The sequence below is a fragment of the Camelus ferus genome, chromosome 19, assembly GCF_009834535.1.
Source record: "Camelus ferus isolate YT-003-E chromosome 19, BCGSAC_Cfer_1.0, whole genome shotgun sequence".
Taxonomy (NCBI): Eukaryota; Metazoa; Chordata; class Mammalia; order Artiodactyla; family Camelidae; genus Camelus; species Camelus ferus.
Window position 1 is genome coordinate 39,848,076 of NC_045714.1, and position 25,417 is coordinate 39,873,492.

At 40.2% G+C, this 25,417-nt stretch overlaps 1 protein-coding gene across 1 annotated transcript in view; it reads left to right on the forward strand.

The window, feature by feature from the left end:
* CTNNBL1 (catenin beta like 1) overlaps nucleotides 1–25,417 on the forward strand; it is a 143,948-nt gene that overhangs the window by 39,889 nt on the left and 78,642 nt on the right. Inside the window, 4 exon segments of the mRNA XM_006188621.2 lie at nucleotides 1,386–1,525; nucleotides 10,707–10,804; nucleotides 18,348–18,441; nucleotides 21,390–21,481. Of these exon segments, the coding sequence (XP_006188683.1) occupies nucleotides 1,386–1,525; nucleotides 10,707–10,804; nucleotides 18,348–18,441; nucleotides 21,390–21,481 (424 nt within the window).

Here is a 25,417-nt window from a genome sequence, read left to right on the forward strand (position 1 = left end):
GTTAAAATAGTAATGAGGAAAAACAGTGGTAAGGAATATTGTCTAAAATATGTCTATATTCCCTATAATATTAAAGAATTATAGTCTTCAGATTTTGTTTCTTACAGAATCTCCAGAGTTCTGGAGAGGTGGGATTTGCCCATCTCCTCAGCGTCTGGAAGTTGATGAGTCCTTTGTGACTTCAAGAGTCCCTGCTTATGTTCCTTTTCTTTGTAGCCTCAATTCAGATAAGCAGGCATCTGTGGATATTTAGAGACAAAAAATAAAATTCCTGTCTTTAAGAAGCTTACATACTAGAAGAATTTAGACATTATAATGTCTATATGTAGACATAATAGCATATCTATAGACATCATAATGACAATAGTTGTAGTAGAAGTAATAGAAATGAGTGCTTTTTATATACTAGACATTTTTAAGTGCTTTAGATGTATTTATTCATTTACTTCTTACAGTAGTCCTGTGAGTTAGGTAACTTTATCATCTCATTTATTGTACAGATGAAGAAACTGAGGCTTAGAGAGGCCAAGTGGCTAAGTGAGGTTCAAAGCCAGACAGTCTGGCTCTAGGGTATTTAAACACTGGTTCCTCTCAGTCAGGTATTGTTGAATTGCTTTACATGGATTAGCTCATTTCCTTCTCAGAATAAACCTTCCTGTCTTGTACATCAAAGGCTTAGTGGGCATTTCTTCTGTGTCAAACACTGGGGGAGGGTATGCAGAGGGCAGAGGTGAATGCAAAGCAGTTGTTTTTAGTGCCTGGGCATAGGTTTGTGGAAAGGTTCAGGTGTGGAAATGTAAGTGAAGTATCATCATACTTCAGAAATGGTGGTAATTACAGGATGCCAGACTATATCTGCTTTACTTTGAGATCTTCCTTTTAATCGGCTCAATGGAAAGGATGTGGGGGAAGGGGAAGTATTTCCAGATGGCAGCAGAACCTCAGTGTTTTCCTTTGGCTAAAGGGAACAATTGGCCCTTGGTCTGAAGTGGCAAGTAAGAGAAACTCTTTTTGAATTACAGGATAACTATGTTCAGGGCAGTGAATTGCCATACCAAGGGGTAATGGTAGCCAATCACAGAACTGGTGGGCAGATCATTTAATGCTGTAAAATGCTTTGGGAGCCTCTAAAAGACAACGTGTGACTACAAGAGTAAGGGGAACCCTGTAATGAGATCTGAATCCAAGATTGATTTCTGTAATGAGGAAATCGATTTCCCAAGGAAATTGTGTGACAGTATGGTGTTTGGATGAGCATACCTCTTGGTTGGTCTGTTGTAGACACTTTGACAGATTGTCTCTGTCTGGATTATGTTGCTGTTTGCTCCTCAGTGCTGATAGCACGCCTTCCCTTTCAATGATGCTGTCTTGTTTTCTCCTCCTAGGTTTATGGAATCTGAGCTGGACCTAAATGACATCATTCAGGAGATGCATGTGGTGGCCACCATGCCAGACCTGTACCACCTTCTGGTAGAGCTGAATGCTGTTCAGTCTCTTCTCGGGTTGCTTGGACATGATAATACAGATATCCTTTCAGATCTGTCCTCAATAGGAAGACAGACATGGTTGGGGAATGCTGTTTACTCTCTTCTGTCTGTCTCTGCTGATGTCTGTTGTCATGTCTGGTGTTCTACCTCCATTCTCATTATCTCCCATCTTTAAACACATGCTGCTTTTTACTCATTTGAAAGTCTGGTTTTTATCTATTAATAAATCTTAGGCAATCCTTAATTGCCCTATTTGTTCTTATTAGTACCAGAATTCATCGTGATGTATCTGTTCATATATCAACAACATTAATTTTTCAGGATCTTGATTTGGGGGCCCATTTATATAGGCAGATCCAGACAGGATTTGAATCTGTTGTTCTAGACATCATTCTGCTAACTGATGGCCCAGTGGAGTTGAGACTAGGGGAGGCAGTGAACCCTGCTAGAAAGCACATGGGAATGTCCTGGAAGACAGGGATTTTTTTCTGTTTTGTCCATTGTTGTCTTCCCAATTTCTTTTAGAAAAAGCCTGGGTGCACCATAACATTTGGTATTTGTTGAATGAACATTAGACCTAAACAGACAATCTAGGTTTGACTCCCAGTGTCATTTATTATGTGAAATTTGGTGCCCCTCCAGCCCTTAGTACGTCCCTGCGACGTAACGAGACCTGGGTACCTTCAGGTCTAACAGCGTTAAGGACATGGAACATTAAATTATTGGAGATTCTAAAAATTATGAATTCTTTTTTTCACTTGTCACCGTACTTTTCAAGACTTAAATGTGGTAGGCTATTCTGTAGGAATGATACTGTCTATATTCATAAACTGCATTTACAAAACAAAAACAAAAACAAAAACAAAAACACTTTTGCCTTTCAGTGTTCCTGAGAGGATTAAAGGAGTTCATGTAAGTGCTAATGCTAAGCAGTTTCTAATAATAGTAGGTACTTAGTAAATGTTACTTATAAATGAATCCAAATTGTGACTTCCAAAACTATTTTATACTTTGCATTGCTATCAGATGTGCGACTACTTTAATGGAAAAGGTTTTTGATGTGCCTGTGGTTGGGGTTATGGTCATTAAAGCAGATTCCCTTCTGATAGGTGTTCTGTTTGAATCCAGATTTCTGAAGGTAAGAGACAAATGTAGTCCGTCTGCTTGAGGGTATTCATGGGGAATCTGCTGCTGCTTCATGCTGTTTTCATCTTTCTGGTAATCTCTCTCCTGAGAGCATGTCTGACTAGGTTCTTTCCTGCCTGATAATTCTCATAGAAATAAATCAGTGAGTAATGTTAGTGCAGGCTTCTTGAAAGGTGATCTTAAGCCATTTCTGATACTTCATGTAATGCTAGTATTAAGAATCTGTCAGTCCCCAGATTGATGCGTGTGTTCCCCAGGGTTTGCTGTGAGATTCTTGGTTGTACAAAAACCCTAGCCAGTTAGCTTGTTTCTGGGTGAGGTCGATATGGGTCTCATGAATTCGTCTGATAGACATGCTTTGAGTACTTACTACATACCAGGCGTTGTGCTAGACCCGAGGAACCATAGGATTCACTGATGCTCAAGCAGCATCTGTCAGTCAACATATTGGGTATCTATCATATGATTAGCCCTGTTCAAGGTACTCACCGGTCCTCACAGAACTAGGAACCAGGAGTTCCAGTTGTGACTTCACATTTCAATTTGCCTACGGACCGGTAGAGTTTCAGAATCCAAACAGACCTTAGAGATGACTTAGCCTAGTGCCTTATTTACTTGGTGACAAGTCTAAGGTCTGGATGTTGGGCAGCCGGCTGTTGAGGTTGAGGCTGGCACTCCAGGCCCCTGATTTCCAGCCCAGTGTCCATTCTAGTGCACCTTGGGTCTCTTCCCTATAGGATTTACTACATCCGTGACAGAATTGCAGAGTCATGTATTACTTCGTGTGTTAATTCAGAAACCACCTCTTTTGTTTCTGGAAACACAGCTCTCATTCTTTTTTCTATTCCTGCTAACTCAAAATAATAGTGGCAGCTATGTGAAGATACTGACATTTTGCTGATTCACCAGCCTGGATCCTGCTGGGGAGAAGACTGACACAAGAAGTGTGCTCGACGTCGGCATGCTTGGGAAAGGCAAGGGCACAGATGTTCCAAGTTGTTAAGTTCTGGTCTTTCAAAAGGAGAAAAACAAGTCCCTCTGTAATAACTTTGACAGACTGCCATTTCCCTCCTGTTTTCTAAGCGCTAAACTGTTTTTCTTCCCTCTTGTCTGCTAACCTTCACCCTGCTGCCCTAATGATATTTTTTAAAATCCGATTTTTAATTATGCCCTACATCAAATTTAAAGTGCATTTGAAATTTTTTTAATTACCTAATTTTAATTAGATGCAGCAGTTAGGGTAAATGTCATCCTCAGTGTACCATTTTTCTTGAACGTGGTTTCAGGAAAGGGTAGGCCCTCTTGGCTTGAGTCTAACATACCCTCTGTCGGTTGGAGCATTGTCCCAGCAGCCTTGCACTCTGCTGCTTGTCTTATCTGTGATCTATAATGGAAATTTTTCTTCAGGAAACGGTTGTTAACAGTTTACTGTTGTATAGCTGTAACTGCCCGAAACACCTTACCATGAATAAACAATTTTGTGGCAGTCATGACTTAAATTTTTAATCTTTTTTAACTCTTCATTTATCAGCCAAGAGCACACATGGCTGGTTATGTTCCCAGCAAGCACAGGTCATCTTTGCTTTGTCCTTCTCTGAGAAAACATAAACTATAGGGATTTTAATTGGATCAGAGAGGCAGATTTGTTGTAACCTTAAGAGGCAGAGGATGTGAGAAAACAGCTTGTGCCTTGTCCTTTCAACCGTGAGAAGCAGCTTCAGAGTTTATTCTAGCGCTCTGCATCACTGCTGCTGGTGAGGGCTTGTCAGCGCTTCTGTGCCTCATCTGCCCCCTTGAGAGGCTGGAACTCAGCCATCGGCTGGCTGCAGAGCAGAATTCTGGTTTGTGAAGAGCACCTCTGGGGGTAAGGGGCAGAGAGGGAGGGGCACACCCCTCACACAGTATTGAAGAGTCACTCTGAATGCATTAGGAGGGGACGCAAGGTGGGATCCAACATCTGCTGCCTTTTAGATATATTGCTTTTTAAAGCAATTTTTCCTTTAAAGTAAATCACTTAAACATGTTTAGAGCCCCTTTTTGTGAACCTTTTTGGAGTGTTTCTACAGAAAAAATACAATCAAAGGTACATTTGAAGATATTTTCTGAAGATATTGCTAAACAATCAGCTCTGTGGCCCAGTTTAAGCCAAAATTACTCAATTTGCCTAAAGGTTCAGGGAGGAATAAAAAGGGGAAAATAGAACCCCAGATGGTGGTTGATCACCCCTTCTGCTATCACAAAAAAAAAAAAAAATCACCACAACACCAAATCCATAAATATCTTATTTTGTATGTCATTTGTTGTTGTTCTCAATTTGAGTGACAAGTCAGTGGAATCCTTTCTCAAGTCCTTGTGACAGATCACGGCATTTACTGTTTTCTTTGGATAATAAGCCCTGTTGGGTGCTATTAGGGAAACAAGAAATAATGACTCCAGTCAGTAGCAAAAGCATTCACATTACTATGTGTGGTAAGTGCCCTTCGAGTGTTATGCTCAGGAAATACCATTGGAGTTCTAAGAAAACGTAGGTCATCCCTGGCTTGGCAGTGATTAGGGAATTGGGCGTTAGAGATGGGTAAGCTTTTGATAGATGTGGAGATTAGTATGCATTTCAAGTTTATTTTCATGGTCTCTGCCTTGTCAGTGGAAATTGCCATTCCTCACATGTTGGAAGCTGATATGCTCATATAGTTCCTACAAACTTACAAGGATATCAGGTCCATGACTTTACTATTATTTTTTTAATCATGACTACTGCTTCCCAGCTAAGCGTCCTATTCTTTAATAAAAATATTGAGTAATCTAAACCAACTTTTTCAAAGTCTGATTTCTCTCCACCTATTTGTGATTCAGAAAAATGAGGTCTCATTGCACTGTTAACAAGGCATCAGCGCAGCGGCCTGCACACTAATACGCAGGGAGGGAGAGGCTTGTTAGTCACAGAGTAGATCTTTGGTGCTGGTGGGACAGCTCTCTTTGGTCTGGAGTAATTTTAGGGAGTAGCCATTAGCAGTATTGTTTTCTAAATTACTGCTTAGTTTTCTTAGACTGTAGAAATCCAGGAGAACTTGCAAAGTTGTCCTCTTGGATTTTGTGAAGAATTATTGTGGGAATTGGAAAATAAAGACCAGACAGTTTTTTTAGGCCAACAGGGATCAATTGAACTTGAGCAGTTTGGGTCTGAGAATGCTAAAGTGGAACAAACTGCAGCACACCATATTACCCCAGAGGGTATGTACAATAGTCAGGGGTGCCTTGCGTTCGACCCCAGTGTTAATGAGCAGGAGTAGGGCTGGGAAGGGTTTGAGCCTCCTAAGGGCTTTCTTCTAATTGGACTGGGAGGGAGATGGCTGTTGCTCCAGTGCTTTCCTGCAAACACTGTCTAACAAGACTTGTGTATCTCAACCTGTTGTTTTCTAGAAGCTGTTCTCATCTTGGTATTTCTAGAATCAAAATTACATGGAAAAGAATTGACTTCTTTTTCTCATTTGTAGTCTAACTTCCTCAATAATCTGTACTGATAAACCATCCATATTTTAGCCATTTAAGTATGCTCTGAAGTAAGTCAGATTAGGTAAAAAGTGCCAAAATGGCAATCTAGGAAAAGGACTTCTTAATGTAACTTTTGATCTTGCTTAAGAGTTTTCGGTACATTCCATGTCCTTGGAAGGTCAGGATGGTTGTACTCTTGGTTTGGACGTTTCTCCTGTGGCATAATAGTGCCCACTAGCATTTAGTAGGTCTTAATACATCTTGAATGAGTGCATTTTCTTCCTCATTTTATTTTGATTTAGGATTGGGATAAAAGTAAGAGTCTAGTTTCATTCTAGGTAGTTCTCTGCCAACTATTTTAAAAGGAGAAAAAGACCATTTTGTCTGTGTTTTGAAATTCATCTGTATTAATTGAGCTATATCTAATCATTGTCCTAGTCTAGGAATAAAAGAAAAAAGTTTTTTTAAAACCCCACATTTATTCCATTAAATTAGTTATATACTGTGAATCTAGACTGGTTCATTTTTCTTAAGGAAGCCTTTTTGAAATGACTGTTTTAAAACCATCTGCTTAATACATTTTGTTCCTCTTTATCTTTTTTTTTTTTTTAATAATTTTGTTCCTTATGGACATACCTCACTGGAGATTAATGAAATTAATGCTCAGTTTTTATCCCAAGTCTCTACATGAGATCAGGCCAAAAAGCAAATATCTAGAGCCAAAATGTGGAAGTAAACACTCTTCCTTTTACAAGAGTCATTGTGTTATGGACCATTATGTGCCCAGCTGGTCTTTTCTACTTCACTTCTTATTATACTAGCTTATTGCCACAGTAGTGGACAGGTACAGAGGGAGTGAGTGGGATGGCCTTTCTACCTGACGTGACAAAATAGGCTATCAAAAACTGTGTTTTAGTAATTCGCAGAGAGACAGACTCTCTGTTTTCCTATTACACTAGGATGGGAGAGCCTTTTACCTTGTGAAATGAAATTGTAACTACAGTGGAAAAACTTATCACCCATGCCCAGCGTCTGCTTGTGAAGAAATGCTGGCTGGTTGGCAGACCATGCTGAATTTTCTCATCAAGATTGAGAGTTCATCTGTCTATCTTTAGTTTCAGTTCTTATTCCTTTTTCTGGTCTTCAAATGACCTCTATCTTCTGGGTCATATTATATTACCCGGGAGTTGGTGATTACAATTATGGACTCATTAGTGCCTTGCTAAAATGCTATTTGGTGAAAGTTGGGAATTTATGTAAAATCAGTTAGTGGTAGGATTGATGAGTTGCTTACCAGACCTAGTAGCTGGTAACTGATTTCTTGTTTGACTTCTCAACCGAGGTAGGAGTGTAGGCAAGGAGGTATCCACTGGACCATTATAAGAAATGCCTTTTCTTGGTAAAAGTTAGACATTTATCCTGTTCCTATATAAAACCACTACCATTGTCAAATTTTCTTTTCCTTTTTTTTTTTTTAAGTTCCTAGGTTTAATGTGAACGATTTGTGAGCATGGTATAAGAATAATCAAAGAAAAATATGATACCTGTCCCACAAGACCTTAGAGGCTGAAAAAGGACTTGATCAATCTGAATGTCTGTGGCATAGCTGAAATATAAAATTAGATCTTCCAGCCCATTGTGACCCAGGAAGGGAGGATCATTCTGTTGTTAGCTTAAATTTTAGGTTTTGGAAGCTTTAGAAAAAGCAAAGGTAACAGTAAGGATCTTGGCCATTCTTTGGTAAGACTTGCCTAACAACAATCTATATTATAGAGCTTTCTTTATTTTGTCAGTACGTTGACTTACTTGCCCTTCGACACACAGAACCTCATTTATTCCTTATAGTTACTCAGTGAGACAGGCTGGCCAGAGATCCTTACCACCTTTTTACAGATGAGGAAACTAAGCTATAAGAAGATAAAGGGGCTTGAGCAAGATTCCATAGCTAATAATAATTTGGGGATAGTTCCGTTCACTAAAGATAGGAAGCAAAAATAAATATGATACGACCCCTGTCCTCAAGTTTGCTCTGATTCTTCATCTGTTGTTCTTTCATTATACCTCACCTGTCTCTGGATGCTATTATTTAATTAATAATCATTGCATTATAGTTGATAAGTACTTAGTGGTGCGTGGTGTTATTCCAGGGATGTAATGGTAGTACTTACTGCATGCCCAATTCACATCTTTGTCCTGTAGACATCTGACTCTTCAGTGGATGGATGGATGGATGGATGGATGGGTGGATAGATGAAATCTTGTCAGGCATATTAAACATGCAGATTAATAAGTAAGATTTTACATCTCATATTTAAGAACTTTTCAAGAGAGTAAATATGGGAGCTTCTTAGATGAGGAGAATGAGGAAGAGCTGTTAGCATTTTGTTCTTTTTCCTGGGATTTAAATAATCTATGGTGAAAATAAATGACAGTCCTTTTCTCTGTGATTACAGTAAGGTCAATAGCTAGAATTTACCTGACTAGTCCTGTTTAAACCTGATATATATTCCCCAGTGCATTCGTATGAAGAGTAGTGGCAAAAGTGTTGTTTTCAGAATTAGATGGACCTAACATTATCCCTTACTACTGCAGTGATCTTTGGGTAAGTTACTTAAGCTTTAGCTTTCTTACCTGTAAAATGGGGATCACACTTACAATGCCTTTGTAAGAATTTGGTAGCACCACGTTTGGCATAATGATGACTTTTAAAAAATGGTGATTTTAATGACTGGTGACTACTGAGGTGTACAGAGAGGGAGAACTATTCCTCCTAGTCAAGGTTTCTAGGGGTTAGTTTGGTAGTAGCCTGTTTTTTATTTTTATTGTTTTAATTAATTCAAACAACGTGTTTTGGCTTACCGTATGTGAAGTATGGTTCATGGTCTTTTGTGTCAACAGCTAGTAAAGATTATATAAGCGTGAAGGAGTTTTGTCCAAAGACCTTTAAGTTCTTTACACACATCGAGTGTCATAGCACTCCCATGTTTTGGGTAAATACCACTTTAAAGTTCAAAAGAATAAAATACAACTTAATTACTTATTCATGATGGTCAGCTGATCAGTTATAGATAAATAAAACGAACCTTCAAATAACTGTTCTTTTAACAAAAGAAGTTCATAAAATACCCGGAACATCAGTTGGCAGTTAGCAAGTCCTATCATTCTTGTTAATATGTCCTGTATCCTTTTTATTTTTTCTTTCCTGTTTCTAGTGAAACTGCCCTGATTCTGATCCTTATTTTTTCACTTCTGGACTCTCTCATATGTGGTAGCTTCAGAACAGGCCTTCCTCTTCCAGGCCTGGCTTTTCCCTGCACCCCGATCTGCCCACCCCCAATACCCCAATGCTTTAGTGCATCCTGTACACAACTGTTAGATTAGTCTTTCAAAATAATATTTTCTTCATGTAATTCTAGTTATAATTTTTTCTGTTCTCTCCCCTCTCTTCTCCCCTCCCCTCCCTTACCAAAACCTTTCTTTTCCTCTTCATATGCCTTTGTGCAGTCTAATCTCTGCTTCTATTCCTGACATTTTGCTTTCTAGCCTACCTGCCTTTATCTTTTTATTTAGTTTGCCTGTTTTCTGATCAGTCTTCTAGTGAATCATTCCTGATTCCCAGTTCAGTTTGCTCCTTTTTCAAGACACCTGCAGTTCAGGTGTCTGTGTTTCTCAGTTGTCACATGTTGGTAATTGCCTGGGGTGTGTAATTTTTTAAAATGTTTTTGATTATCTTAACTTCTTCATCTTCTTGATGAGGAAACGGACCCAGAATGAATGGATTTGCCTTTGTCATTGTCACAGTGCTTTATTCATCACAGACATTCAGTAAATGCTGGTTGACAGAGTGAGGGTTTGTGTGTGTGTATATGTGTCCAGGCTGAGGAAAGGGAAACTTAGTTTAGTTTTGGTTTCCAGTTTTTAAACGTAATTCTTTTTTTCTGTCACTCATGTTTTCTTTCTCTTGTATGTCCCTTTTTCTCTCTATTTTTGTTAGTGTGTAATCATCGTTGTTCTCATTCCTTTTATGACCAAAGCCACATGGTATTTAAGGGGAAGGGAGGTTGGTGGGGTCTAGCACAGTCCAATGTAAATCCTTCCCTGTACCTTTTAAACCTATTTTGTCGTGCCCTGATTTCTGAAGGCTCCTTGGTGAACACCAGCCATATCATCTCCGAAACCTTTACTGTCTTTGAAGGGGAACTGTACAAGGTAATTAAGATTATACTGTGTTCCAAGAATTTAAATTACGAGATAAGATTAAGGGTGTTGGCCTATCTCTCACTGGAAAAGCCACCTCCCAAGTGATCTATTTGAAGTTTTGAAATTTCTGAAAATGCAGTGAACCCATGGAATAAGTTGCCAGGAAGGCAGCATAAAAAAAGAGACTAAGTGAAGCAGTTACCACCATTTATTGAACGCCCATTGTGAGTAGAACCTTGTTGAAGAGATGTTAATAAAATTAGAGTGTATTAAAGGTAAACCGCGATGAAGCGATTGACTAGGAAATGGAAGGGAACCAAATATTCTAATAAAATGTCAGTAGGGATTTTGTATGTGTGTGTTACCCTTAACATCTTTCACATGTGTCCATAGCTGTGGTTGATTTGCTTCAGGAATTAACAGATATAGACACCCTCCATGAGAGTGAAGAGGGAGCAGAAGTACTCATTGATGCTCTGGTAAGTTGCACGTCCCTCTGGGGTTTTGCAGGTGTCTAAGGTGTTGGCATCATTCCCACCGTTGTCTCTGTGAGTGGCACGCACGGGGTGGGTGTGAGGGAGAGCTCTGTGGCAAGGCTAGACTGAATAAGGAGAGTAAGAAAAGAAAACGTAACGTGGGGTACTTTTTTATTTGGAACTGTCTTACGGAAGGGGTTGTACAGGCCTAGCGTTTGTTATATATCTGCTGCAGGCAGGCTTTTTCTCATTCTTTTACACTTTATTTAATCCTCACCATATCCTCTCAGAAGGGTATTATTGTTACTATTCCCATTTATAGCTGTGAGGCTGAGGCTTAGAGAGGCAAAACAACTTGCCATGGTCACATGGCTGGGATTTGAACCGTGTTCTCTTTGAGTCCGTGTTCCTGCTCCCCTGCCCCCAGTGTGTTGCTAAAAATGTGGTGTTGACATTTTTACAAAGAACATTCACAGAAAAGAATTTCTTTTCTCCTCTGGGCTTTATAATCCCAAGCGCTAGTGAGGACAGGTATCATTATTGCTTATTTTATAGGTAGGGAATCGGAGAGTGTTAAAAATGAGAACAAACCTTCTAGCTCATCCAGACCCGAGTAGCAGCCCTGACTGTGGAAGGCAGGGTCAGGTAATTTCTGCGCACCTCTTTGTGGAGCCTAGGCAAAGCCTCAGAATCTTCCTTCGCTGTTATTCCAGGCAGCAGCCAATCAAAAGGAGTTTATATGTGAGGTGAACCGATGGCAGTCTCATCAACTCACTTGACACGTGAGAAAACCCAGATGCAGAAGTGAAACCTTCCCCTTCTCGCTCAGCCAGTCCCTGTAACAGCTGAGATGAGATCCTGCCTACTCTGATGCCCACTGCCATCCTGTTTCCCTGTTTCCCACCACACCAGTTTCCCTCTGCCAGTCATCAGAGAGGGTTCTAAGATTGAAAAGGCACCACAGCTGGCAGGAGTGAGCCTAGTCCAACCTCTTATGCTGATACCTCCTGTGGCACTCTGTCCACCCACCAAGCTATTTCTCTCCTTAAGTTTCTGTTGTTTTTCCTTTCTTTCTGTTGTCTCCTGCTGTCTGGGCTTTACTCTCTGTTTAAAAATGTTACTCAGTTCTGGTTTTGATGCCGTTTGTGGAATTTATCAAAGATCACTGCAGCCACTTGTATTAGAAGCATCTGGGATGCTTGTTAGGCTACTTTCTGCCCCGACCCAAGACCTGCTGAATCAGAATGTCTGGGACCAGGGCCCCAGATGATTCTGAGACCCCATTGCTACACTGCCCACCACCTCCTCACCCTTTCTTTCTCAACATCTTGACACGAGACTTTCCCATGTGCCATGCCTGCAGCTGGCATTTGATGTGAATGAAGGGGTTGTCAACCCATGGGATATGAAGAACTGTCTCTTATAGAGAGCAAGGCTGGAGTCCAGCAGGGCTATTTGTGACTGAGTATGATGGAAATGTCTATGGCTATTTTTCTTTTAAGCTCCTTCCTGGAGCGAACTGCCGCTTTTGTAGAATTCAGGACCTTTATTTTTCCGGTGAGCCACTGTGCAGAAAGAAAAGGATGTTGGGGTGTCTTTTTGTTTGGAGGGGCATCTGACGGAAGGCTGTGGCACTTGATCCTTCTCCATGTCCCCACAGTGTCATTTGTGTAGTCTTACCTTCCAGAGGTTAATTACAGTGGCCCTGAATGAGCCTTCCTGCCTGGTCCCTGGGCTGATTTTAATTATCATCCTTTGCCTGTGTGAATAGAGGAGAGGAGAGAGGAATAGCTAGCCTGGCTGCTGCCTGCAAAACGTACTCAGAAACAGCAGTTCACACAGAAGCCCCCTTTGTGTTTTCTGTGTTGCCAAGCCCACCAACAAAAGCTGGATCTTGCAGATTTTATTGTTTGTTTGGAAAGAATCAGTTCATCCTCAGTCTGGGGAGCCATTAGGTAGCTGCTCTACAGAATTTTCTGTTTGTTTTGTTTAGTTTCTTTTTTATTATTTTAAGATTTTTGACTCTTAGAGCTTTATCCTAGTGGTGCTGGTGTGAATCACAGACAATTGAATGTTTCTAGACTCCCGTATATTATTTGCTTGTCTACAGCCAGTCAGGAGCCATCGGTAAATATCAGAGAGCAGAACTGGTTGGTGGTCTTTTTTTTTTTTTTTTTTCTACCCTTGTGCTGCTGCATTCAGGAAGAAGTTTGATAAGTGTTTTCGTATTATAAGGGTTGAGTTGTCTTCGTAGTTTTAATTTGGGGCCAGTATCAGAGGCCTGGAATTACATGAGCAGAGGCTAGAGGGCATGTAGCAGAACTTATTGTGATGTGCAGTTTGCAGTTATTGCCTTGGTCTTTTTCCCAGTTGGAAGTCCTAAGCAATAGAATAGCACATTTGTGGGGAGAGAGTGCTGTCCTGGCATTCTCAGGGATCTTTGGGGTTTTAAATTTGGTTTACATCCACTGCTATTCTTATACGAAAGGTGAATATTTGTGCTTTGTAACAAGTTGATCTGGTAGCCTAGAAAATAGACTCTTTTTTGAAGACTGGTCAACACCAGACTATATTGCTTTGATGATAATTCTCTGGCATGCCTCTCTGAAGAAGGCTTTGGACTCCTTGAGAGTCATAATTAGATTATAGCCATTTCCTACTTACTAGTCTCAAAACTTACCATGTACTTGGCAGTCTCTTGCCTTTGCTCACATGTGCCTTCAGCTTGGCAAGCCTTGCTTTTCCTGGGCTAACTGAAATACTCTTATTCATCCTTTAAAGCCTCACTTAAATCTTAAGCCTCTTTAAAAAGCTTCAGTAGAATTTAGGTTCCCCCAGCACTTTTTACATCCTGGTACTTGTCATGTTGGCTTATAGACATCTGTTTGTGAGTTTGTCTTTCCTGAGATGTGATCCCCATCAGGGGAGTAGCCAGAGTGGTGGCTTTGTCACTTACCAGCTGTGTGTCCTTGGGAAAGTTACCTAACTTCTCCATATTCAGTTCCTGTTTCTGTGAAATGTGGATAACAGTAGTGCCTATTGCACATAGCGGAAGTGAGGAATAAGTGAGATATTTAGTAGGTCTTAAGAACAGTGTCTGGCACAGAGTAAACAATAGATGATGGTCATTATCTTCATTAAGTATTATGTCTGGAACATGTTAATACTTAGTAAATGTCAAGTTAAAATGATATGTATCATATGCCACTTAGTGAAATGTTTGTGAATGTTTGTTGAGTTCAACAAACATTTTTTTTTCATTTCAACAAATGTTCAAAAAATGTTTTGAATAAATACTCAAAAAAACATTTGAAGGGTGTGGGTCTAAATGAGACATAGGAGGACAGATGTTTAGTTAGAAAAAGGAAGGGAAAAAAAGAACAAAATAGGTAATGATGTTAATGCAGGGCAGAGTATTAAGAATGCCTGTGAGAGATGCAAGCTTCTGTGGAAATGAGGAGGAGGGAGCGATCCCTTCTGATGATGGAGAAGCACCAGGAGGGGCTGCAGAGCTGCAGGTAGTGTCCATAGCTTCTGTAGGGAGGCTTCCACATGTGGGTGCGTGGAGCTGTCACCACCAGAGGAGGTGGAAATGTGGCTGGGAGCCACCATTTGCTGTAAAGAGTTTCACTAAAAGTGGCTTTGATGTGGTGAGCCAGGAGATTGCCCTGTACTCATTCTTGCCCTCAGTTAACCCTACTTAAATGTTAGACTCTGAAGCCTCATGTTGTTTTGGCTTGGGCTAGTGGGCAATGCATTTGTGCTGCTCAGGTGAGGCTGTGGTTGGCAGGTTTTCGGTTGCTCTAAGGATATTTATTATGTAAATTTCTGGACTCATCCCTTTTATCCCTTCCCGTTTCTGTTAACATCTTCGCTTTCATCTGTATTTGTTTCCAAGCAAAATTCATTTGTTCATTCATTTACTAAATGTTTATTGAATGCTTGGTGTGTTCTGGATTCTGGGAACTGGGTATACAGCAATGAACAAGACTGAGAAAGTCTGTTTTTGTGGATCTCATTTCTTAGTGTAGGGAGAAACTGAATAAGTAAACAAGAAAACAGTGACTCTCCATTACATAGAGAATTAACATAGAGTGATGTCCTGTAGAGCAGCTGGAGAATCACATTAGATTAGATAGTCAGTAAAGGCCTGAGTTCTGGATGACAAGAAGAAAACCAGCCATTTAGGCATGACCAAGGACAAGAAATGAGCTTGACATACTTGAGGAACGGAAAAAAGGCTCGTACTGTTAGCGTGCCGCTGGGGTGAAGGGAGAGCGCCTGGTCGAGGCCAGACCACGCTGGGCTCTGTAGGCCTTGTAGTAAGTTCAGGTGGAATTGCCAGTGTGAGAGAGAGTAATGGAGGATCACAAGCAAGGGAGTAGTAACGTAGCCTGACCTAACATTTTAGAAAGACCACTCTTGGGAGCTGTGTGGATAATGGATTGTGGAGGGATCAGGGGGGCAAGAGTGGAAGCTAAAATATATTATTAGTTAGGTTGTGGCAAGCCTAGTTTTACATCGTGACCATATTACTATATGTATTTTCAAAATTTACTGTTTGGTCAAGAATCAGCGTTGTTGGGGAAGAGGGCCAGGGAGAAAGGGGTTATTATTGTTTTTTTATGTATGAAATTTCCAGAAGTCATAGTAGGTAGAAAAACTCCAGTGAAACTCTTGAGAAAGCTTGTTGGCAGATTGTCCAAGATAGAAAAAGAATCCTTCAAACCCTCTCATCTCTCCTTATTTGGCTGTTTTTTTGTTTCCTTCTCTTCTCTTCTATCTAACCTCTCTGGTCAAGTGGAAAAGTATGCCTGATCATGCCCTTGAACTTTGTCTCAGTAGGACCTAGTGGAGTATTGTTTGGGAAACCTGCTAATAAGCAGAAATAACCAATGGCTTATCAGGCTTCAGGCAGCCATGATTTCCAGGGCCAGGGTTACTCTGGCTGATGCTTTAATCCCTAAGCAATATTTGTTTCTAGTTTTAGGACTTAGTTACAGATCTGAGAAACGGACATGAAGGTGGTAGGCTCAAGGGGTTAGAGGGACAGAACACTAATTTGTACTTCTTACTAGATGATATCCAGAGCTATGCATGATATAAACATTTTTCCAAGCATTTTCTCAGCTGGATGTATTTTGACTGTTTTGACCCTCCTGCAGTCAGATAAAATTACATTTAACCAAGCTAAACATAAAGTTTCACACTTTGCAAGCTTAAAAGGGCTGTTAGAAGTTAGATTTTTGTAGCAAGAAAAAAGATTTCCTTCAGCCAGACACCCATTACCAATAACCATTCAGTTCTGAGATTTGAATGTGTTGATTCCTGCCACTGTCCCCACCATTTTCCAGACAGCAGACATGGGTAACATAAGTAAGAATCAAGGAAGGGGGCGGGGGTGGATAATGCAGATAAAGCAGCAATAAGCAATTGAAACTGGTGAAGCAGTTTGCAGAACTGACAAGCAGAGTGATACCCAGCGGAGTTGCAGTGTCTGCTGCTTTAGGATTCAGGCAGATTACAAGTCAATCGGGGTGATTTAGGGAAAAACAAACTGTGACATGGTTCATGTTTTTCCCCCAGATGCTGTTCTGTTTTCTCTCACATACCCAAATTGTCCAATTAATTAAGGAAAACCTTGCAGTGGATTTCCTTGGTGAAGCTTTTTGCTGGCTGTGACATCTGAGAGCATGATTGTATATCTCCTTGATATAAGAGGGGGAAACAGCTCTTTCTCGTATTTGTAGGAGCTCTCCGTTCTGGCATCAGTATCCCCTCAAATACACAGCTAATATCTCTCAGTTGTTTCTCAAACCAGGGCATAAAGGAAAGGCTCGATAAACCTGTTTCATTTGTGATTCAGGTATCACAGAGTAGTCAATAATTTCAGTTTTTCCCCCATCCAGATGCTTCCCTTAAGTCACACTCAGAAGGAGTAGAGGCCTTATTTCGAGACGTGTCTCTCTTGCCATTGTTCCAGCCTCAGGCTGAGTTTGAGTTGTGTCTGTAGAGTGCCTTAAATGCAAGTGTTCAGGAAGTGTCAGTTGAATATGAGATCATTTCCTTCTCCCTCCTTTCTTTTGTCTCCTTTCTTCCCCCTACATCGAAGTGATAGGGTATGATGGGAAAAAAATAGTCTCAGAGTTGGTCACTTCTGCTGCAAGCCTTGTGACTTTGGCCAAGCTAATTAACCAATCTGGACCTTTGTTTTCTCACTTGTAAAAGCTGTGAGGATTGCATGAGAATAAATGGAGCAATAGACATAAAAATATGATTACGGTACACTAAGTGTTTTGTCAGTTGATTTAAATTTAGCAAAACTACTGTATGTCTGCTATGTATAGTATTGCATTTGACTTTGATGAGCATACCAAGATGAATGAGGCTGCAGTACCTGCCTTCAAAGAATTTGTGTTTTTCTTAGCCTACGGGAGGTATGAACAATGAATAATCAAGTATCACAAGAAGTAAAGGGCTAGATTCAAACTCTCTACTTAACTTTTGAATCAGACCCCAACGTAAGGCATGCCACATAATTTCATTTAATCTTTACTAATTTATTCCTATTTCCTAAGTGAAGAGACTGAGACAGTGAGAGACAGGTTATAAATATGGATATGTAGCAGTATCTTATCTTCCAATATAGGTTTACTTATTGGCTATGACTTAGGAATGAGTTATCAGATAGATAATCACTTCTTTATTATTAGGTGTTTCATTACTTATTTCCTTGGTGTACCTCGGGGTTCCCCAAAGGCAGTCTCTGTAAGGGCACACGTTGTGCCAGAAGGTTTGTGAAGTGGTATAAGCCTTATTTCATTTTAGAAGGTTGCTTGGTTTTGCGTCTGCTGCCACTGCTTAGAAGCTGTGTGGTCTTGACTCCATCATTAATCTCTTGAATATCATCTATATGAAGTGGTTACTTAAAGTTTTCTGTAAGTGTTATGTGAATCAAATTAAATAAGAGAAATATAATTACTTTCTTATGCATTAAATTAATACAAACATAAGGCATTTTATTATGTTAATATCCTTTTCAAGAAGGAATCAGAAGTTCATCAGAAGTAATAGTTTCATAAAAGCTTAGTGTGGAAAGTTAAGAATGTTTTGAGTTTAACCCTAAATTTTGAGGGCAGTGTAAAGTATGGCAAGTAAACTTCCCAATTAAACATCTTAGTGTTGTGGTCTACAAATGTACGTTGACTCAAATGAACTGTTGACTTAAGATGACATTTTTCTAAGGTGTTTAAATACCACATAAAAGTCAAAAGAGCACAGGACTTGATTTCGGAAGACCTAGGTTCAGGTGCTAGCATGTCACTCAATAACTTTGTAATCTTGAATTTTCTTTGTTTCCTTAAGCTTCAGTCTAAAATTAGGGCTAATGATGCCTGCTCTTTCCTTGCCTTGGGGTCACTTCAAGGCTCAAAAGAGATGATGGGGTGAGAGATATGGCAGATAATTACTTGGTTCATTCAGAGAATGGGGGGGTTTGGGGGACTGTTTTGTGACGTGTATCCCTTTTGCTTCCCTGTTGCTCAAGGTGGACGGGCAAGTGGTAGCACTGCTAGTGCAGAATCTGGAGCGCTTGGATGAGTCTGTGAAGGAAGAGGCGGATGGCGTCCACAACACGCTGGGTAAGGGGGAGGGTGGCCAGCATTCCCTGAGTTTCTCTGTGTTTGTTTTGGGGTTTGGAGCTCATTTCCTTCCTCCTTCATAATAGAGTCAACAGCAGGAGAGTGTTCTTCTTCTCTGCTCCTAAACTGCCTTTTCAGAAATGAAGACCCTTGTGTAAATTTCATATAACTGCTGCTTTGGTTTGGCTTGCAGGTAATAAAAGAAATCCACTAAGTAGGTAACCTTCCTGGATAAAAACTGCTTCCCTTAGCAGGCCTTTGCCTCCAAAAGTTAGGATGAAGTCTGTGTAGGATGAATTCTTTTTTTTTCTTTTTTCTTTTCTTTTTTGCTTTGCAAAGTGTGTATTTTACAATTTTTGAATCTCCTCTGATGGTTTTTCTTCCCACTTATCTTCAAACTTTTGAACAACCGTGTACGCGCATACCTCATTTTATTATGCTTTATTGCACTTTGCAGGTATTACATTTACAAATCGAAGGTTCGTGGCAGCCCTGCATTGTCAGATGATGGTTAGCATTATTTAACAGTACATTGTTTTTAAAGTAAGATATGTACATTTCTAAAGACATATGCGATTGCACACTTAATAGACTACAGTGGAGTGTAAACATAACTTTTATATGCGCTGGGAAACCAAAAAATTCATGTGACTCGCTTTATGTGATATTCACTTTATTGCAGTGGTCTGGAACCAAACCTGTAATATCTCCAAGGTATGCCTGTACCTTTACAGGACATTTTATTTGAAAAAGAGTTAGTGTTTCTCTCTCATGTGTACTTTGCCATCTAAACTGTGAGTTGAAATATTCCTGTTAACTTGGCTGCTACTTTATCATATGTTCATTTAAGTGGATTCCTCTGCAGTATTTCCCCTCCTCCACCTTCTCCTCCAGTCTCCCCAGTCTTTCCCCCTGCAAAGTTGCTGAACCAATAGCCTATTTAGAATTGTGCTTTTGGGTAGTCCTCTTTATCACTGGTCGCTGTCTTATAAAACCAGAGGTGACATATCTGTAAGCAGAGTTTGAGAAATGAACAAGACCCCGCAGAAGCAGAAATTTTGATGAGATTAGATTTTCTCTCAGCTCCTTTGTGCCTACCACAGATTTCTCTTGTAGTTTTATACTCTCTACTGTGAAGATTACCATAAAGAAGGAGGAAGACATAGCACCTAGGGAGTAAGAGAAGAGGGAACACGACAATCTGTAATTTGGGGGTTGGCTCTAGTCTAGAGCCAGAATTTGGCATTACCATCTGTTAGCCTAATGCTGGATTTTGCTGAATAGAAAGCTTATCAAAAGTCTTAACTGTTAATAAAAAGAGCCTGGTGTTATGGGAAAAGCGCTGACCTGGCAGTCTCTGGAGATCTGTCTGGTCTCAGCTTTTTCTTTATTAAACACCTGATGTTTATGTTAGGCACTATGCTAGGCACTGGGTAGATTAAAGATGAATTAGGCATAGTTCTACTGTTTTAAGAGGCAGAGTGATGGGAAAGTCTTGAACAGAAAGGTAAGATAGTACAGGGTGATAAATGGTATAATAGCGTCAGTGGGGAGGACCATAGAAGTGAAGAGGAGTGGTCTCCAAATTGCTGGATATTGGAGCAGGTAGCTGATTGGGGCTGAATATGAAGACAGGTGCATCTTGATGGAGAAATGTGAGGTGGGACCCTTGGGCTGGGCAGTATCATTTGCAAAGCTATGAATGAGCAAGAGCTTTAGGGAAAGACTAGAAATGTACTGTGGCAGCACGAGGTAGGAGTGGTGGGTGGTGGGAGATGGGGCTGGTGGAATACGTTTATCCAAATTATGGAAGACCTTGTTAACCATGGCAAGATGTTTGGATTTTATCCTAGTGGACATCAGGAAGCTATCTAAAGTGTAAGCAGAAGAATAAGCTAAAGGCATAAGAGATTAAAATGAATGAGCTGATTTCTTGAGAAAATGTGAGAAAGTAATTTAAGGTATTGTAATGATCTTCATCACTCAGGGGTCTCAATGCTACTCTGCCCCCACAACTTTGTATCCTACTCCCTGAGGGGCCACCTGGTCATTCTTTACCTTGCCATTGGCAAGGCTGATGTGGGTGAAAGAATGAGGAAGAAGATGGGAGGTACAGTGGTTTCTTCAGCCCTTTCTCTTCAAAACGCAGAGCCAGTGTGTTCTGGGCATTGTGCTTAGAGAACACAGAACTCTGTCTGCTTTGTGAAAGTAACATAGCCTGGGATATGGAGCAGAAGGGGCGCTGAAGGAAATGAAGGCATTGGATGCATTAGAATGGGACAACAGATTTTTTTTTAATATCTCCTTTTTTAGTATCATAATCGTATAATCATTTTTTGCCTCCTTATGTTTAATTTTTTAAAATTGAACAATAATTTGGTTGTTGTAGGAGACAGCAGGACCAATTATGTTTGCTTCTGAGTACCTGACACTGACCTCTGGCCTTTCCCCTGTATACACATTATTTTGTTCATTTTAAAAGATCATGCTTGCCTTTCTTGCAGAGTCCAGAGAAAAAAAAACTGAAAACAGGAAAGAAAGAGGCTTCAGATTCTTCCCCCTATTTTTCCTTAAGGCTTCTGCCTGCCCCCATCTCTTTAGTTACAGGTCTAGGGGACTGTAGTACAAATGAGACTAAGAGGGTCTTCATAGGCAGATACTCACACTTTTGTGTGTTCGGCTGTAGTGCTGTTTCCTGTTAACACAGAAAATCTTTCACTTACTCCTTTAGTGAATTCCATCACATTCAGATATGAGTTTTATTTGTAACACAACTTGAAGGAAAAAAAAATAGCATCTCCTTGGTTAATCTAAAAATGACAACAGCATCTAGCTGGGAGGATACAGGGAAGTGGGAAGAGGAATAAAATGCCTGTGGTAGGACTGAAGCTTGTTGTAGATGGAAACAAAGTTGCCCTCTCAAATTACCGGTGTCTGTCTCTCTTCAGCTATTGTGGAAAACATGGCTGAGTTCCGGCCTGAGATGTGTACAGAGGCTGCCCAGCAGGGTCTTCTCCAGTGGCTGCTGAAGAGGCTGAAGGTAAGTTTGGCCATGGGCGACCACATCTCAAACCTCCTTTTGCTCTGGGAATGGCTCATGCTGGGTCATTGGCACAGATTGTTATTCCTGGGCTTTATGCCCTGGTTTGGGAATCTTTTGGTACCTCTTGCTTCTTTTTTTTTTTTTTTTTTTTTTTTTTGCTTCTCCTCTTTTGTTTGTTTTTAAAATAGCCTTTAGTACCCTTGAAAATAATAGAAACATGTTGTCAGTAGAAATTCATGTGGTACATAAGGTATAAAACTGTAAATAAAAGTTCCCCTCTGCTGATTCCCTCTAGGTCCACTTCCCAGAGTCGGCCACTGTTAACAGTATTTTATCTATCCTTCTAGAAATTGTCTGTGTGTAAATAGGAGTGTTTGTGTTTCACAAATAGAATTACACAGTATTTTCTTTTGCAAGTTGATATTTTTTCACTGAATTAATGGCTGCCTAGTATTCCATTTTACAGTTGTACCAGAATTAATTTAACCATTCCCCTGTTTGTAAGTTTGTCACTGCAAAACAATGCCGCAGTGAATATCCCCACGTGCACAATGCACATGCACATTTTTTTTTTCTTGCACGCTTGTGGCAGTTTATCTGTAGGATAAATTCCTGGAAGTAGATTTGGTAGGTCAAAGGGTATACACACTAACATTTTGGGTAGATATTGCAGAATTGTCCTCTATCAGTTGTCCCACCGATTTGAGATGGTCTGTTTCCCCTAGCAACACTGGGTATTATCAGACTTAAAATTTTGTTAACCTGATAAGTGAAAACTGGAATTTTATTTTAATTTGGAATTTTAAAACTGAGAAAAGTATATTGGCTTCCAGTTGTTTATTAGCCATTTGTATTCATCTCTTTTAGTTTTCTGTTTATATTCTTTGTTCATATCTCTGTTGAATTATTCATCCTCTTTCCTTCTTAGCATGGTTCTTTTGACCATCTTCTTAACATTTAGTGCTGTACCAATGAATAAATGAAAGGGAGAGGCAGGAGCTTCTGTCAAAATAGGGTTAATCAAAGGTGTGATGGGAGGCAGTTTAGAACTGCTTGTATGCTACTGAAATGGTCTCGGCAGGCAAGGATTCCCAACTTTTCAGTGAAAAGGAGGCACTAGATTGTAGCTAGAATAATTCTCTAAGTAGTCATGGTCTTGCTGTATCTCAGAGGATCATAGAGATCCAGAGGGTCTGAGATGCATCAGGTCAGATTTATTCCCCAGCTACTTGGCAGGACTAAGGAAGAAGATTCTGCCTAAAATATCAAATGCCCCACGATTCCATCCCTCTCTGACAATCTAAGTCTTCCTCCAGTCCTACTTATTTAAACATTTGTTCCCATTAAATCTATAACATACATAACATGACTTGAGGATATTCAGCTAGCCTAAATGTTACCGTCAGTGGGTATGGGCACATTTGCCTGGCAGTCTAAACTTAATGCATAGCTCAGTAGACTGCAACTCCCCACCCACACACACACACCCTCGCCTTTCCTTCCAGGAAAAAATCAGGTTTGGTTCATTCATTCATTGTCATGCAGCTTCCTTTTAACCTCCTCTCATGAGTCTTGGTGTCCTTTGTTTTTAGAACTAGACTTGTTTCCCCATGTAATTACCTTCACACCTCCCTCAGTTTCTTCTTTTCTCCATATTCAACAAATCTTTGTTCTCCAAAGCCTTGACACATTTTGGGAGTGAGGAGTAGGGGAGAGGAAATTGGAGCATAGAGTTAATGGGATGGGGTAAATGGCAGGGACCTGAGTTGTGATGAGGTGGCCATGGGTTGGTGCTGCAACCTTAAAATATACAAAATAATCCAATTTTTGTCTCTGTAAAGTCAGGACCAATTTTTCTGTTACTTGAGACTTGATACTGACTCGAGGATCTTTCATTAAACCAGAATGTAAGGCTTCATCTGCCTTTTGAAAGGTGTTGAAACTTGCCAGTCTTTTTGTGACTCGGTAACAGAAAGGGAAATTGACCTTTGAGTGTTTGGCTTGGATTCCATTACCCTTATGAGAGTAGTAAAGAGGCCCATTTGGTAGTCTAGCAAGCTTTGGACTCATGCCTTTCAAGCATCATGTTTATGTAATCCTCAGGGCATAAATAGCCATGTTGCTGCCTCTAAAGTATTTCAAGGTTTTAGGATATCTAAACATTAAAATACTATTTGGTTATTTTACTAGTAAGCCAGTGCTCTTAGAATAATCCTGTGCTGCCCACAACATTAATGAGTGAAGGTCCTGCTTAAGGGTGAGGCCAGCAAGAAGGCATGTTTTTAGAAGCAATGCCTTGCTCCTAATTCTCATAATCTGGGAAAGTGCTTGTTGTAATCTTCACCATCATAAACATCATGGTGAATCAGAGTCAGTACTGGAACCAGATCCTTACTTTCACCAGTGGAACTTTAAAAAATATGGATTCCAAGACTTACCGTCTCAGTCTCTGTCTTTAGTGTATTTTAGAGAAGTTCCACCGGTGATTATAATATACAGCCCTCACTAAGATCTACTGGTCTCTAGAGATGTGAACATTTTTGTTACCTATTTTTGTTCTGTACTACTCCAGACGAATTTAAAACTCCATTTTCATGGCGCCATTACATGTTCAAGAACCTTCCTGCAGTGATGCTGATGCCCTCCCTCTACATCAGATCCCACTCTGTGCCTACTTTTTAAAGTCCCTTTTCCTGGCCTGATCTGACCCTTCCATTTCTCGGTTTTGACACGTCTCTTTCATCTATCCCCTGCTCCGCAAAGGTCAGCAGTTATTTTGATCTCTGTATCTGTCTTTGTTCATGTTCCTCCCTCCACCAGGAATGACTCCTGTCTTTGTTATGTGTTTCTAAGTTATACGTAATCTTCATTAACCAGCTTAAATCGCTACTCTTCCATGTAGCCTCCATCATTTTTTGAACTGAAGGGAATTTTATAACTTCTACTGCAGACAAAAAATTTAAAATTGAGACCTATAGAGATTAAGTACCTTGCCCAAATACATAGTAGTTATTAGAGATAGAGCTAGGATTAAAAACCAAGCCTCCACACTTTCTTCAGGCACCCTTTCAATAGCTCTGCTTTGCCACCAACCCATTCTGCCTTCTTTATTTTCTGAATATCAACCATTTTGTTTTTTTCTACTGGTTCTCCTGTGGAATTTGGCAGCTCTGGGTTCTAACATATACCAGTAACTGTGTGACAGTTACCTCATGGAGCATTTTTTCTTCATCACCTGTCAGACTTTTATGTATTTTGTACTGTACTCATTGTCTTTCTTCAAATGTCCTTAAGCTCCTTAAGGGCAGGGACTGGAATTCCATCAGGTTTGCATCTCTTCCCAGTTGTTCTCAAGGTATGGTTCCTGACCAGGAGCACCAGAATTACCTGGCAACTTGTTGGAAATGCAAATTCTTGAACCCACCCCTGACCCACCAAATCTTGCCCAGCTTGGGGAAGAGCCAATAATCTGTGTTTTAACAAGCCCTTCAGGTGATCCTGATGCATGCTGAAGTCTGAGAACCTCCATCATAAAGTACTAATGTTTACATTGCTTGATAAAACCTTGCTATGTAACGGACTGTTCCATGTTTGTTCAGTAGTCCTTGAGTAATTCTTAAGTGAGTGGCACGTCAGTGAGTCTCCGTTTTGTCCTGGTAGCCCAGCAGTATATAGAGATACTCTTGGATTTCTTCATTCTCTAAATGAAACCTCACTAATTTGTACTGCTAATGAGGATGAAACCCATTGCAGAGGATTTCATTAAGTGGCAGATAGCAGTAGTGTGAGAGATGCTGCATCACAGTTCATTTTTCAATGGGGAATACAAACTTGTAGGATATTGTGTACTATTGACAATAACAGCAAAACCAAAAGTTTTATTTTTTCTTTTCTAAGGAAACTAAGTGAAGACTCTTTTTTTGTTCCCCAGTT